The sequence below is a fragment of the Tiliqua scincoides genome, chromosome 1 (genome assembly GCF_035046505.1).
Source record: "Tiliqua scincoides isolate rTilSci1 chromosome 1, rTilSci1.hap2, whole genome shotgun sequence".
NCBI classification, from domain to species: domain Eukaryota; kingdom Metazoa; phylum Chordata; class Lepidosauria; order Squamata; family Scincidae; genus Tiliqua; species Tiliqua scincoides.
Window position 1 is genome coordinate 152,039,737 of NC_089821.1, and position 13,270 is coordinate 152,053,006.

The 13,270-nt window shown below is 45.5% G+C and overlaps 1 protein-coding gene across 2 annotated transcripts in view; it reads left to right on the forward strand.

The window, feature by feature from the left end:
- WDCP (WD repeat and coiled coil containing) overlaps positions 1 to 8,060 on the forward strand; it is a 30,842-nt gene extending 22,782 nt beyond the window's left edge. For both annotated transcript variants that reach the window (XM_066610108.1, XM_066610109.1), the window contains exon 3: positions 7,859 to 8,060. In XM_066610108.1, the coding sequence (XP_066466205.1) occupies positions 7,859 to 8,025 (167 nt within the window). In that variant the 3' untranslated portion in view covers positions 8,026 to 8,060. The remainder of the gene's footprint in view (positions 1 to 7,858) is intronic.
- The last annotated feature ends 5,210 nt before the right edge of the window (positions 8,061 to 13,270 follow it).

Consider the following 13,270-nt stretch of genomic DNA (forward strand, 5'->3'; position numbering starts at 1 on the left):
TTCTAACCTTAACTTTAACTTTAAATCAACCTTAAAGCAAAATTGAAAGTTAGCACCTAAGGGAGGTACATAGGTCTACTCTGAGCAGGAACAGAGTCCTACTCGTGAGTAAGAGCACAAGGGTCAGGCACTTAAATCAAAGTTGAAAGTTAGCTGCACCTAAGTTAGCACCTAATCGAAGGAAGGGAGGAGGATAAAGTGGAAAGCAGGTTTTTCTACTCTGTTTTAAATTAACCCTATACTCAACCCAAGTTAAACTTAATCTAAGTTAGAACATAGCCTAAACAGTTCAGTAAATTAGGACACAGGATCTAGAAAGCAATAAATAATTAAAAACTAGCTTGAGGTTACAAAACAGTCCAGCCTAAGAGAACAGAACTAGGAGGGAAAGAACCTAGTAAGGGCCAATTCCCGACCACCCAGGCATAGTCCATTTTTAGAATTTCAGCATCACCACCTTAGGAGGTGATGAGAGCCCCATTAGGCTAATCCCAGCACTCCATTCAGGAGCCTGCAGAGTAGGTCACGCCCATCAGCAGCCTTTTGTCTTCCTGAGCTTTTGTAAACTCACCTGGGAAGACCAGCCCCCCCTTTCAATCAGGAAAGAAGGAGGGAGGAGGAGCCAGCCAGGAGTATAAAGCTAGGCCTGCCATTGTGTGAGGCTCTCTCCAGACACATGTGGCCTCTGGGAACCCCAAGTGCTTCTGGGACCCCAAGTGCCAGGTAAACTGAGAGTTGAGCATCTGGGTGAGTTCAGCAGCAGGGTGAGGCGGCCAGGGTCCCATACACTGCCCTTCCTCTTCCCTTGAGAAGAGGGCTGCTATCCAGTGTAGGGTTTTTAAAAGGACCCATAAAACAACAACAACAACAAAAAAGCTATGCAGTCAGACAGCCAGCATCAGGGTGGGGGCTATCCAGTGTTCTGCACTGACTACCACATGTATGATTATATGCCTCTGGGGCATAAGTCATGGGTGTGTCCTCGGTGCAAGGAGCTCCAGGCTCTCAGGGAACGCGTCCACTCCCTTGAAGCCTTGGTGGCCGACCTGGAGAAGCGCAGGCAGGCAGAGGAGGACCGTGGGGAGACTTCTGGGGACGATCAGGCTTCGTCCCAACCTCAGGCGTGCAGCTCCTCGGCTGCCCGGGTGGGAAGTCTCGGGAGTGGAGGACGTCATCCTGGAGAGGAGGGAAACAATCCCCTAGGGGGGACCCCTTCTCCAGGGGATGGGCCCGTATCCAAACGCACTCGGGATACTCCTCGGCGGGAGGCGTCTCGGGGGCTTCTTGTAGTGGGGGATTCGATTATTAGAAACATAGAGAGGGGGGTTTGCGACGGATGTGAGGACCGCATGGTGACTTCCCTGCCTGGTGCGAAGGTTGCGGACGTCACTTCTCATCTAGACAGGCTAGTAGACAGTGCTGGGGGAGAGGTAGCGGCTGTGGTGCATGTCGTCACCAACGACGTGGGCAAGTGTAGCTGGGAGGTCCTGGAGGCCAAATTTAGGCTTTTAGGCAGGAAGCTGAAAGCCAGGACCTCAAAGGTAGCGTTCTCGGAAGTGCTACCTGTTCCACGCGCAGGGCCAGCTAAGCAGGCGGAGATCAGGGGTCTCAATGCGTGGATGAGACGGTGGTGTAGGGAGGAGGGGTTTAGATTCGTTAGGCACTGGGGAACGTTTTGGGACAAGCGGGGCCTGTACAAGAGGGACAGGCTCCACTTGAACCAGAATGGAACCAGACTGCTGGCGCATAACATTAAAAAGGTGGCAGAGCAGCTTTTAAACTGATTCCTGGGGGAAGGCCGACAGGAGCCAAGGGGCATCCGGTTCGGGACTCCTCATCCCTATGGGATGAGGAGGTTAGAGAACAACAAGACAAAGGCAGAGTAGGAGAAGAAATTGGGAAAGGTAGCGTGATGGGATGTGATAGACGGTTTGGCATGAGAGGATGCGGGGACAAAGGAGCGAATAAGCAGCCCATCCTGGGGCATTCCGTGTACAAATGCTTTTATGCGAATGCCCGAAGTCTACGAGCAAAGGTGGGAGAACTGGAATGTCTGGTGACAAGGGAAAACAATGACATAGTGGGCATAACGGAAACCTGGTGGAATGCGGAGAATCAGTGGGATACCGCAATCCCGGGCTATAAACTCTACAGGAGGGACAGGCAGGGGCATGTTGGAGGTGGGGTGGCCCTTTATGTTAAGGAAGGGATAGAATCCAGCACAGTAGAGATTGAAGATGGATCCGACTCCACCGTAGAATCTCTGTGGGTTAAATTACCAGGCTTGTGCAGCAATGTTATACTGGGGGCGTGCTATCGTCCTCCAGACCAGAAATCAGATGGGGACCTTGAAATGAGGAAACAGATCAGGGAGGTGACAAGGAGGGACAGGGTTGTAATCATGGGGGACTTCAATTATCCTCATATTGACTGGGTCAATTTGTGTTCTGGTCACGATAAGGAAACCGGATTTCTTGACGTGCTAAATGACTGTGGCTTAGAGCAGCTAGTCACGGAGCCCACCAGAGGACAGGTGACTCTGAATTTAATATTGTGTGGTATGCAGGACCTGGTTAGAGATGTAAATGTTACTGAGCCATTGGGGAACAGTGATCATGCTGCGATCCGTTTTGACATGCACGTTGGCGGAAGAATACCAGGCAAATCTCTAACAAAAACCCTTGACTTCCAACGGGCAGACTTCCCCCAAATGAGGAGGCTGGTTAGAAGGAGGTTGAAAGGGAGGGTAAAAAGAGTCCAATCTCTCCAGAGTGCATGGAGGCTGCTTAAAACAACAGTAATAGAGGCCCAGCAGAGGTGTATACCGCAAAGAAAGAAGGGTTCCACTAAATCCAGGAGGGTGCCTGCATGGCTAACCAGCCAAGTTAGAGAGGCTGTGAAGGGCAAGGAAGCTTCCTTCGGTAAATGGAAGTCTTGCCCTAATGAGGAGAGTAAAAAGGAACATATATATTGGCAACCTTCAGTCTCGAAAGACTATGGTATCGCGCTCTGAAAGGTGGTTCTGGCACAGCGTCTAGTGTGGCTGAAAAGGCCAATTCGGGAGTGACAATCCCTTCCACACCAGGAGCAAGTGCAGTCTGTCCCTGGTCTGTCTCCCTGGCTATGGGCCTTTGTTCTTTGCCTCTTTGCTTCAGTCTGATGGCCAAGTGTCTCTTCAAACTGGGAAAGGCCATGCTGCACAGCCTGCCTCCAAGCAGGCTGCTCAGAGGCCAGGGTTTCCCACTTGTTGAGGTCCATTCCTAAGGCCTTCATATCCCTCTTGCAGATGTCCTTGTATCGCAGCTGTGGTCTACCTGTAGGGCGCTTTCCTTGCACGAGTTCTCCATAGAGGAGATCCTTTGGGATCCGGCCATCATCCATTCTCACGACATGACCAAGCCAACGCAGGCGTCTCTGTTTCAGCAGTGCATACATGCTAGGGATTCCAGCACGTTCCAGGACTGTGTTGTTAGGAACTTTGTCCTGCCAGGTGATGCCGAGAATGCGTCGGAGGCAGCGCATGTGGAAAGCGTTCAGTTTCCTCTCCTGTTGTGAGCGGAGAGTCCATGACTCGCTGCAGTACAGAAGTGTACTCAGGACGCAAGCTCTGTAGACCTGGATCTTGGTATGTTCTGTCAGCTTCTTGTTGGACCAGACTCTCTTTGTGAGTCTGGAAAACGTGGTAGCTGCTTTACCGACGCGTTTGTTTAGCTCGGTATCGAGAGAAAGAGTGTCGGAGATCGTTGAGCCAAGGTACACAAAGTCATGGACAACCTCCAGTTCATGCGCAGAGATTGTAATGCTGGGAGGTGAGTCCACATCCTGAACCATGACCTGTTTTCTTTAAGCTGATCGTCAGTCCAAAATCTTGGCAGGCCTTGCTAAAACGATCCATGAGCTGCTGGAGATCTTTGACAGAGTGGGCAGTGACAGCTGCATCGTCGGCAAAGAAGAAGTCACGCAGACATTTCAGCTGGACTTTGGACTTTGCTCTCAGTCTGGAGAGGTTGAAGAGCTTTCCATCAGATCTGGTCTGGAGATAGATGCCTTCTGTTGCAGTTCCAAAGGCCTGCTTCAGCATGACAGCAAAGAAAATCCCAAACAAGGTTGATGCAAGAACACAGCCCTGCTTCACGCCACTTCGGATGTCAAAGGGGTCTGATGTGGAGCCATCGAAGACAACAGTGCCCTTCATGTCCTTGTGGAAAGATCTGATGATGCTGAGGAGCCTGGGTGGACATCTGATCTTGGGGAGAATCTTGAAGAGGCCGTCCCTGCTGACCAGGTTGAAAGACTTCGTGAGATCTATGAAGGCTATAAAGAGTGGCTGTCGTTGTTCCCTGCATTTTTCCTGCAGTTGTCTAAGGGAGAATACCATATCAGTGGTGGACCTGTTGGCTCGGAATCCGCGATTCTGGATAGACGCTCTCTGCAAGTACCTGGAGCCTCTTTAGTGCAACTCGGGCAAACAACTTTCCTACAATGCTAAGGAGAGAGATGCCACGGTAGTTGTTGCAGTCACCCCTGTCACCTTTGTTCTTGTACAGCGTGATGATGTTTGCATCCCTCATGTCTTGAGGTACCCCACCTTCCCTCCAGCAGAGACAGAGGATTTCATGCAGCTCAGTGACGATGATCTCTTTGCAGCACTTTAGGACTTCAGCAGGGATGCTGTCTTTTCCTGGTGCCTTGCCAAAGGCAAGGGAGTCCAGGGCCACGTGAAGTTCTTCTAGGGTTGGTTCACTGTCAAGCTCCTCCAGCACAGGCAGACACTCAATGTTGTTCAGCGCTTCTTCGGTGACTACATTATCTCTGGAATATAGCTCAGAGTAGTGCTGCACCCAGCTTTCCATCTGCTGCGCCCGATCCTGGATGACCTCGCCTGTTGCAGACTTCAGAGGGGCAATTTTCTTCTGTGTTGGACCTAGGGCCTGCTTGATACCATCATACATCCCCTTGATGTTGCCCATGTCAGCTGCTATCTGTATCTCGGAACACAGCTGGAGCCAGTAGTCGTTAGCACATCTCCTGGCAGCCTGCTGGACTTTGCTGCGAGCAGCTCGGAGGACCTGCAGGTTGCACTCACTGGGACAGGCCTTGTATGCTGCTTGAGCTCTCCTCTTTTCCTCAATGACTGGTGTCAACTCCTCAGAGTGGGCTTCAAACCAGTCTTCCGTCTTGTTGGTCCTCTTGCCAAATATGGACAAGGCGGTGTTGTAAACGGTATTCTTGAAATGTTCCCATCTGTTGGATGCGTTTGCATCAGCCGAGCCTGGAAGAGATTCCTCAAGTGCTTGTGCAAATTCCTCCACTTTTCTCTGATCCCGGATCTTGCTGGTATCAATGCGAGGTCTTCCTTCCTTTTTCGTGTGGTACAGTTGCTTTGCTTGCAGTTTCACTCTGCTGCACACCAGGGAGTGGTCAGGAACATAAACATAAAAAAGGAACATAAACTGTGGCAAAAGAAATGTAAGAAGGTGATACAGGAGGCCAAGCGAGACTATGAGGAACGCATGGCCAGCAACATTAAGGGGAATAATAAAAGCTTCTTCAAATATGTTAGAAGCAGGAAACCCGCCAGAGAAGCGGTCCGCCCTCTGGATGGTGAGGGAGGGAAAGGGGAGATAAAAGGAGACTTAGAGATGGCAGAGAAATTAAATGAGTTCTTTGCATCTGTCTTCACGGCAGAAGACCTAGGGCAGATACTGCTGCCCGAACGGCCCCTCCTGACCGAGGAGTTAAGTCAGATAGAGGTTAAAAGAGAAGATGTTTCAGACCTCATTGATAAATTAAAGATCAATAAGTCACCGGGCCCTGATGGCATCCACCCAAGAGTTATTAAGGAATTGAAGAATGAAGTTGCAGATCTCTTGACTAAGGTATGCAACTTGTCCCTCAAAACGGCCATGGTGCCAGAAGATTGGAGGATAGCAAATGTCACGCCTATTTTTAAAAAGGGAAAGGGGGGGACCCGGGAAACTATAGGCCGGTCAGCCTAACATCTATACCTGGTAAGATGGTGGAATGCCTCATCAAAGATAGGATCTCAAAACACATAGACGAACAGGCCTTGCTGAGGGAGAGTCAGCATGGCTTCTGTAAGGGTAAGTCTTGCCTCACAAACCTTATAGAATTCTTTGAAAAGGTCAACAGGCATGTGGATGTGGGAGAACCCGTGGACATTATATATCTGGACTTTCAGAAGGCGTTTGACACGGTCTCTCACCAAAGGCTACTGAAAAAACTCCACAGTCAGGGAATTAGAGGACAGGTCCTCTCATGGATTGAGAACTGGTTGGAGGCCAGGAAGCAGAGAGTGGGTGTCAATGGAAAATTTTCACAATGCAGAGAGGTGAAAAGCGGTGTGCCCCAAGGATCTGTCCTGGGACCGGTGCTTTTCAACCTCTTCATAAATGACCTGGAGACAGGGTTGAGCAGTGAAGTGGCAAAGTTTGCAGACGACACCAAACTTTTCCAAGTGGTGAAGACCAGAAGTGATTGTGAGGAGCTCCAGAAGGATCTCTCCAGACTGGCAGAATGGGCAGCAAAATGGCAGATGCGCTTCAATGTCAGTAAGTGTAAAGTCATGCACATTGGGGCAAAAAAGCAAAACTTCAGATATAGGCTGATGGATTCTGAGCTGTCTGTGACAGATCAGGAGAGAGATCTTGGGGTGGTGGTGGACAGGTCGATGAAAGTGTCGACCCAATGTGCGGCGGCAGTGAAGAAGGCCAATTCTATGCTTGGGATCATTAGGAAGGGTATTGAGAACAAAATGGCTAGTATTATAATGCCGTTGTACAAATCTATGGTAAGGCCACACCTGGAGTATTGTGTCCAGTTCTGGTCGCTGCATCTTAAAAAAGACATAGTGGAAATGGAAAAGGTGCAAAAGAGAGCGACTAAGATGATTACGGGGCTGGGGCACCTTCCTTATGAGGAAAGGCTACGGCGTTTGGGCCTCTTCAGCCTAGAAAAGAGACGCCTGAGGGGGGACATGATTGAGACATACAAAATTATGCAGGGGATGGACAGAGTGGATAGGGAGATGCTCTTTACACTCTCACATAATACCAGAACCAGGGGACATCCACTAAAATTGAGTGTTGGGCGTGTTAGGACAGACAAAAGAAAATATTTCTTTACTCAGCGTGTGGTCGGTCTGTGGAACTCCTTGCCACAGGATGAGGTGCTGGCGTCTAGCCTAGATGCCTTTAAAAGGGGATTGGACAAGTTTCTGGAGGAAAAATCTATTATGGGGTACAAGCCATGATGTGTATGCGCAACCTCCTGATTTTAGAAATGGGTTATGTCAGAATGCCAGATGTAGGGGAGGGCACCAGGATGAGGTCTCTTGTTATCTGGTGTGCTCCCTGGGGCATTTGGTGGGCCGCTGTGAGATACAGGAAGCTGGACTAGATGGGCCTATGGCCTGATCCAGTGAGGCTGTTCTTATGTTCTTATAACTGTACTTGAATATGATTGCCTTCTAGTTCCTTCTTTGATATTGTTGCATAGCATTTTCTACCTCAGCAACCCCAAAAGTTAGTTGGCATTTTTTTAAGTGAAAATTGAGATTCTCAGGGCTCAAACCATAACTATTATACTTGCAAAGTTATTGTTGTAATAAGTGAAATGTTGTGATGCTACAATAAGAACCGGATGGGTAAAAAACATGCACCTAAGTATTCAATTAGGGTACGCACTTCATATTTAGACAGGTGTTTGCACACCAACATTCAAAACACATTTATTTGGCTATGTATACCATTTTGTGGACTTTTTTTAAAAGTGGTATTTAAATATCCTTAATAACAATATTTACACAACTTGCTTATTTTTCTTCTTCTATTTCTAGGTTCTTCTTGGATTGTTCTTACTGCAGACAGTGAAGGCTTTGTTCCATTAACATTTAAAGCAAAGCAAGAGATAATCATAAGGGATGGAAGTGATAGTTTGGAAGCTTGTGGAAGTCACTTCTGCAAAAGAAACATTTCCTCACAACCACCAAGCAGTGTGACATAATGAAGCAATTATGGATTGCAGAGTTTCTCAACATAAAAACTTCATGGCTAGAAAATCATCAGCAGGAATTTTACTGCATTTTAGCGGTAATACATGTGGCTTGTGTTCAACAGTAGTTACTCACAGCACTCCATTCTACAGGATCGGATCTAGTAGATCATGTTCATATTGCTTGTCACTCTGTTTACAGACTGGAATTCCTGACACTGAAGTGGAGAATCACTGAGCTAAAAGAAATTTCACTACTCTGAGCAAAAATTCACAATTGTGACAGTGCATAAACACTGGTATATTTGAACTTGGAACATGCTTTGTGCATGAAAAGCTAGCATTACTGAAGTGCATTTTTGCTAAAGAACCTGTCAGTTTTGATGGGCTGACAAAAACATTGCTGTAAAGATATTGTGGATATTGAAAAACATGCATCATTCTGGAAATGATATAACACTGGCATAATAAGGAATAGCGGTTTAAGGTTGTTGCCATTTGGCACGTGGCATCATTCTCCCACCTGGTACTATAAAAAGAACATCTAAAAAACAAAAGGAAAATTTTTTCTCTCAAGCAAATCTTCTGGGAAAAGAATGGACAGTATCGTGGGAGTTTTAACAATCATCTTTATGAAGATTGAAACAGATAAAGCAGAAGAATCATTCTTCCTAGGTATTTTCTCAATAATTGAGGGTAAAGGAAGAAGAATGACAGTTTCAACTGCAGATCATAGGCATGGATCTATTCTAATTAACTCCTAGAGGACATGCGTATTATATATTCTATTTATATATGCTTCTGCAATCTAGGAAGGGACGACAAAATTTGTTTGTATACTGTCTTACATAGATTTGTATATACACACACACACACACTTTTGTATTGTTTTACTCAACAACAAATGTCTACAAATGTTTTCCTTTAGGAAAATAACATGCACACATTCTGTATTACACATGAAGAATGAAGTAAGTGTTTGTTTTGTTACAAAGTGAAATAGATATGTACATATGACAGAATGAATGCATTGTACATATTTGTATTTTTCCCCCTGCAGGGAATTAAAATATGAAGCAGTCTTTAGACTAATATATGATATTAAATGTTTATTTTTTTACATTAAGAATAATTGTCTTTGTGAACATTTCCCCATCCTTGACAATGCTGTTTATTCTGACTACACATATATACTTCCTTGGGGTTCTTGTTTATGAGAAACTTCAGGTACATTTACTATCATTTTTATTTACTAAGCCTGTATATTTCTATAGTTAAAACACAATTTTCAAGAAACAATGCAGCATCAACTACAATAATTATTTTATACTATATTTAAACATAAGAATTATATTGAGAGAACCAGATCAACATTCAGGTTAATAAATGCATGGATCGATGCACTTGTGGCAATCATTTTAAAAGATTTGCCATTTACTTTCCAAGAGTATGCTACTTTTAAAATACTATCAGTGTCTAGTATACCACCTGTGATATTAGACTCATGCAGTCTGGGGCACTTGGTGGGAGAGAGCCCTCAACATAATTTCAATATTGGCCTCAGCCCCCCTTTCATCTCCCTTTAACTGAGTCACCCTTTGTACCCAGTCTTTTCCCTGCCTCTCACTTTCCCTTGTATGTACCATTGCTGCCACTCTGCTCCACTTCCCTTGAAGAGTCTTCAATAAGTACCAGACTTTTTCATGTTCAAATATTTAGCTCAACAAAATAAGGGTTGAAAAATTCTTGCTTGATTCTAACATTGCAATATCTTTGCCTAGCTTTGGCTGGTGTGCCAGCTGAGGCCGTACCTGAATCAGATGGATCTGATGACAGTGATGTCACTGTGATGTCTTGTTTAGATTGGAATGATGTCTTGATACCAGATACCAGAAAAGTGGTATATAAATATTTTAAATAAATAAATATAACAGCATTTTAAATACTGTGTATTTGATGTATCCATGAATGATCCAAGAAATGGCCTAACCCTATCTATAACTGCACCAAGTGAAACCTGGTCTAAACCATGCCAGCTGAACTTTCAGTTGGGGTTCTGGTCCTAAACATTAACAAAGAATTAATTACACAATTCTATGCATGCCTACTCTGATGGAAGCCTCATTGAGTTCAGTGGGCCTTACTCCCACATAGGTGTTGATATAGCATTGCAGCCTAAGAAAAAAGACGTCACTTGCCTGTAAAATCCAAAGGTGACATTCCAGCACCAATGAAGTCACCCACAAAATTCCTACTGTTTTCAATAAAAGCGAAAGTTTCTTACCCAGAATGGAAAAGCACTTTGTAGTATATTTTCACATGCAGGGATAGATTGACTTTTCCTTCTCTTGAACACATTTGACTTCTAGTTTGCATATGTACTCTGGAGACAAAGGGTGGATCATATCATAAGCTCATATCAGCATGACCTTGAGATGGGACTGGAAACTCAACTCCAGCAGGGTTGATTGTATGTTCCAAATGTGGTCAACTGGGTACAGAATATGTGAGAACAGCAGCACAGAGCAGACCTAATGTCATTTATGGCTAACAACTCACTGGAAAAGCTCAGTATATTAAACTAAGATGGGGGGGTGGAGAGGGAGAACAAGTGCAACTTATATGTGAACATCTTTAGTTGTCCATCTGGACCTAGGATTGTTTAGACCTCTATAGATCAACCAGTCACAAAAGCTTTTGAGCAAAATAAATAATAATAATAATAATAATAATAATAATAATACAGGTATTTATATACCGCCTTTGATGCACGGTGAGCCTGGTAGTTATGGTATAGGATGCTTACCTGAAATGTAAACAGCATGGTTTTTGATCTCTCTCTCTCTCAATGTCCAAGCAAGTTCAACTTGAGTAAAACAAATGGTTCTCACAAACAGTCTGCTGAGATTTGGCTGCGTGCCGCGCAGTGTTCTCATTACAGCAGAACAATGTTGATACATTTGAATGAAGTCTTTGTCTTCAGACCACAGGAAAAAAATCATTCTGCTTTTTAAAAAATCAGTTTGTCTTGCTTTGTAACACAAAGGCTCTGTCATTGCTTTAAGCTCAGAGATTGCATATATAAGCATATATAAGTAGATAGCTATATAACAGGCTGTATACACACACGCTGGAACAGTATTATACACCAAAACCAGTTTGGCACACACAGGTGTAACTAACAATATAACATATTATTTTAAGTTAGTTGTAGTGGTAGTCTAACAGCATTTAAAGTTAGTTCCGGTCCACACAAAATCACTTCCAGGTTCACAGTTCAGATTCCCAAAGAAAATCATTTCGCAGCAGTTTTTAGATGAACACACACACCGTGACGTCAATAGCAAGTATGTTGCATTTCACGGGCTGCACACGAAGGCCACAGTAAGTCATACGATGGTTATGAGGTGAGGTAACTTGTGCGTGCAGTGCCATTGGCTAACTGCTGGGGATATATGGTCTATGATGTATGCTTAAGATTGAGCAATCTAGAACAACTGGTGATGTGTAACGGACCAATGAATTATCTCCATGAATGTGTTTCAAGGAGGGAACCCCAGATTGTAATAAAAGTCAGCTAAAGGGGGTGTTACACACTTCTCTTCTCCCCACTTCTGGTGCAAGCAGTCTCCTTTGAGGCTTCTCTTCTCCCCACTTCTGGTGCAAGCAGTCTCCTTTGAGGCTTTTTCCTTCCTACTTCTAATGCTTGCAGTCTCCTTTGGAGACATGGATGGATTTACCACCTTTTGCTGATGGATTTACAATAAAGGCCTGGATTTGATCACCACTGTCTACTGAGTTTGCTTTGGTACCTGGGATTACAGTGCAACATTGAGATCTCTTGTAACATCTAGGATCCCTTGTAACATCTTGGTTTTTGCACCTTGCAACACCTTCCTTGGTCGTCAGATTTCTCCTCAGACTTTATTCAAGGCAGTTTACAAAGGCAGGCAGTTCTAAATCCCTGTAGGGATTTTTATAATTGAAAGGTTCTATCTTTCAAGAACCACAACATTTCAGATGTATCTTTATGATCTGGTATCACATTCTGGCCTCCGGTTTTCCTCCCACGCAAGCTGACAAGCAGCTCCTTCATCTCTTACATGGAGGGCAGCCAAGACACTTCTTCGCTCACACCGAAGAGCAGGTGGAATAACTCGGCTGGGCTTGTCAGCTGCTTCAAGGTCTCACCAATTCACGGTGCCCTCAAACTGGCGGCCTGCGGATGTTATCTTCAGGCAAACGGAGGCTCTACCCTCTAGATCAGACCTCCTGCCCAAGGAAAATTGAAAGTGTTCCCCCAAGTCTCTCATCTGATCTTCTCAGTGATGCCTCTTAAAGCAGTATTTAATAGCAATACATCCTTCAAGAGCAGGCCCAACTTCCAAGTTGCGATCCTATCCACACGTCCCTGGGAGTAAGCTCCACTGACTATAGTGGGACTTACTTCTGAGGAGACGGGCATAGTACTGGGCACTAAGGCAGTATTGACTGAGGCACAAACCATGTCACATGCAGAATATTTTAACTGTATTTGTTAAATACAGTTAACTGTAGATATTTGTTAAAATATCTACCTCTTTACAGTTAAAATTGTGTGTAGCATGCAGATATAATTATTTAATGTTGTGGACTTGCAGTTGGGTGTCACTCACGGAGGCCTCCTCAAAGTCAGGGAAGGTTTGTTCCCTTACCTCAGAGCTGCATTGGCCTTATGTCTGCTGGAAAGCACTGACATAAGGGGTTAGGATTGCGCCCTAGACTGTGTAACAGGGGTTGCCTCTTGTTTTTTTCTCCTCTCTTCCAGCCAAAGGCTTTGTGCCTTTTAACAGGAGCACGACATGCAGCAATTCAGCCAACAGAGACATCCCCAGCATGAAGGTGGCAGAGAGAATCTGCACTGGCCTTTGCCTGTTGAGTTTCTGCCTGCTGGCAGCATCAGAAGACAGGAAGATAGCACGGGGAACTGAAGGGTTCTGGGTTTGTGTACTGGAGACCCCAGTTGGAACCTCTCTCTGGGCTGCTTCACGTGTTCAATTCCTTTTGCATGCAGTGTGATGAAACGGGGCTGGGTGATGCTCTGAAGGCTTATCAAGGGAAGTTAAAGGGCTCCCCACTGCCCCTCATTCTCCTCAGGGGGCGGGAAGCGACGCACTGAGGGACCAAACCCGTGCCCAACGGCGCGAGGGGACACCTCGAGGGACCAACCGCCTCCCCCCCCGCACGTGTCCAACGGCTCGAGGGACCAACCGTCTCA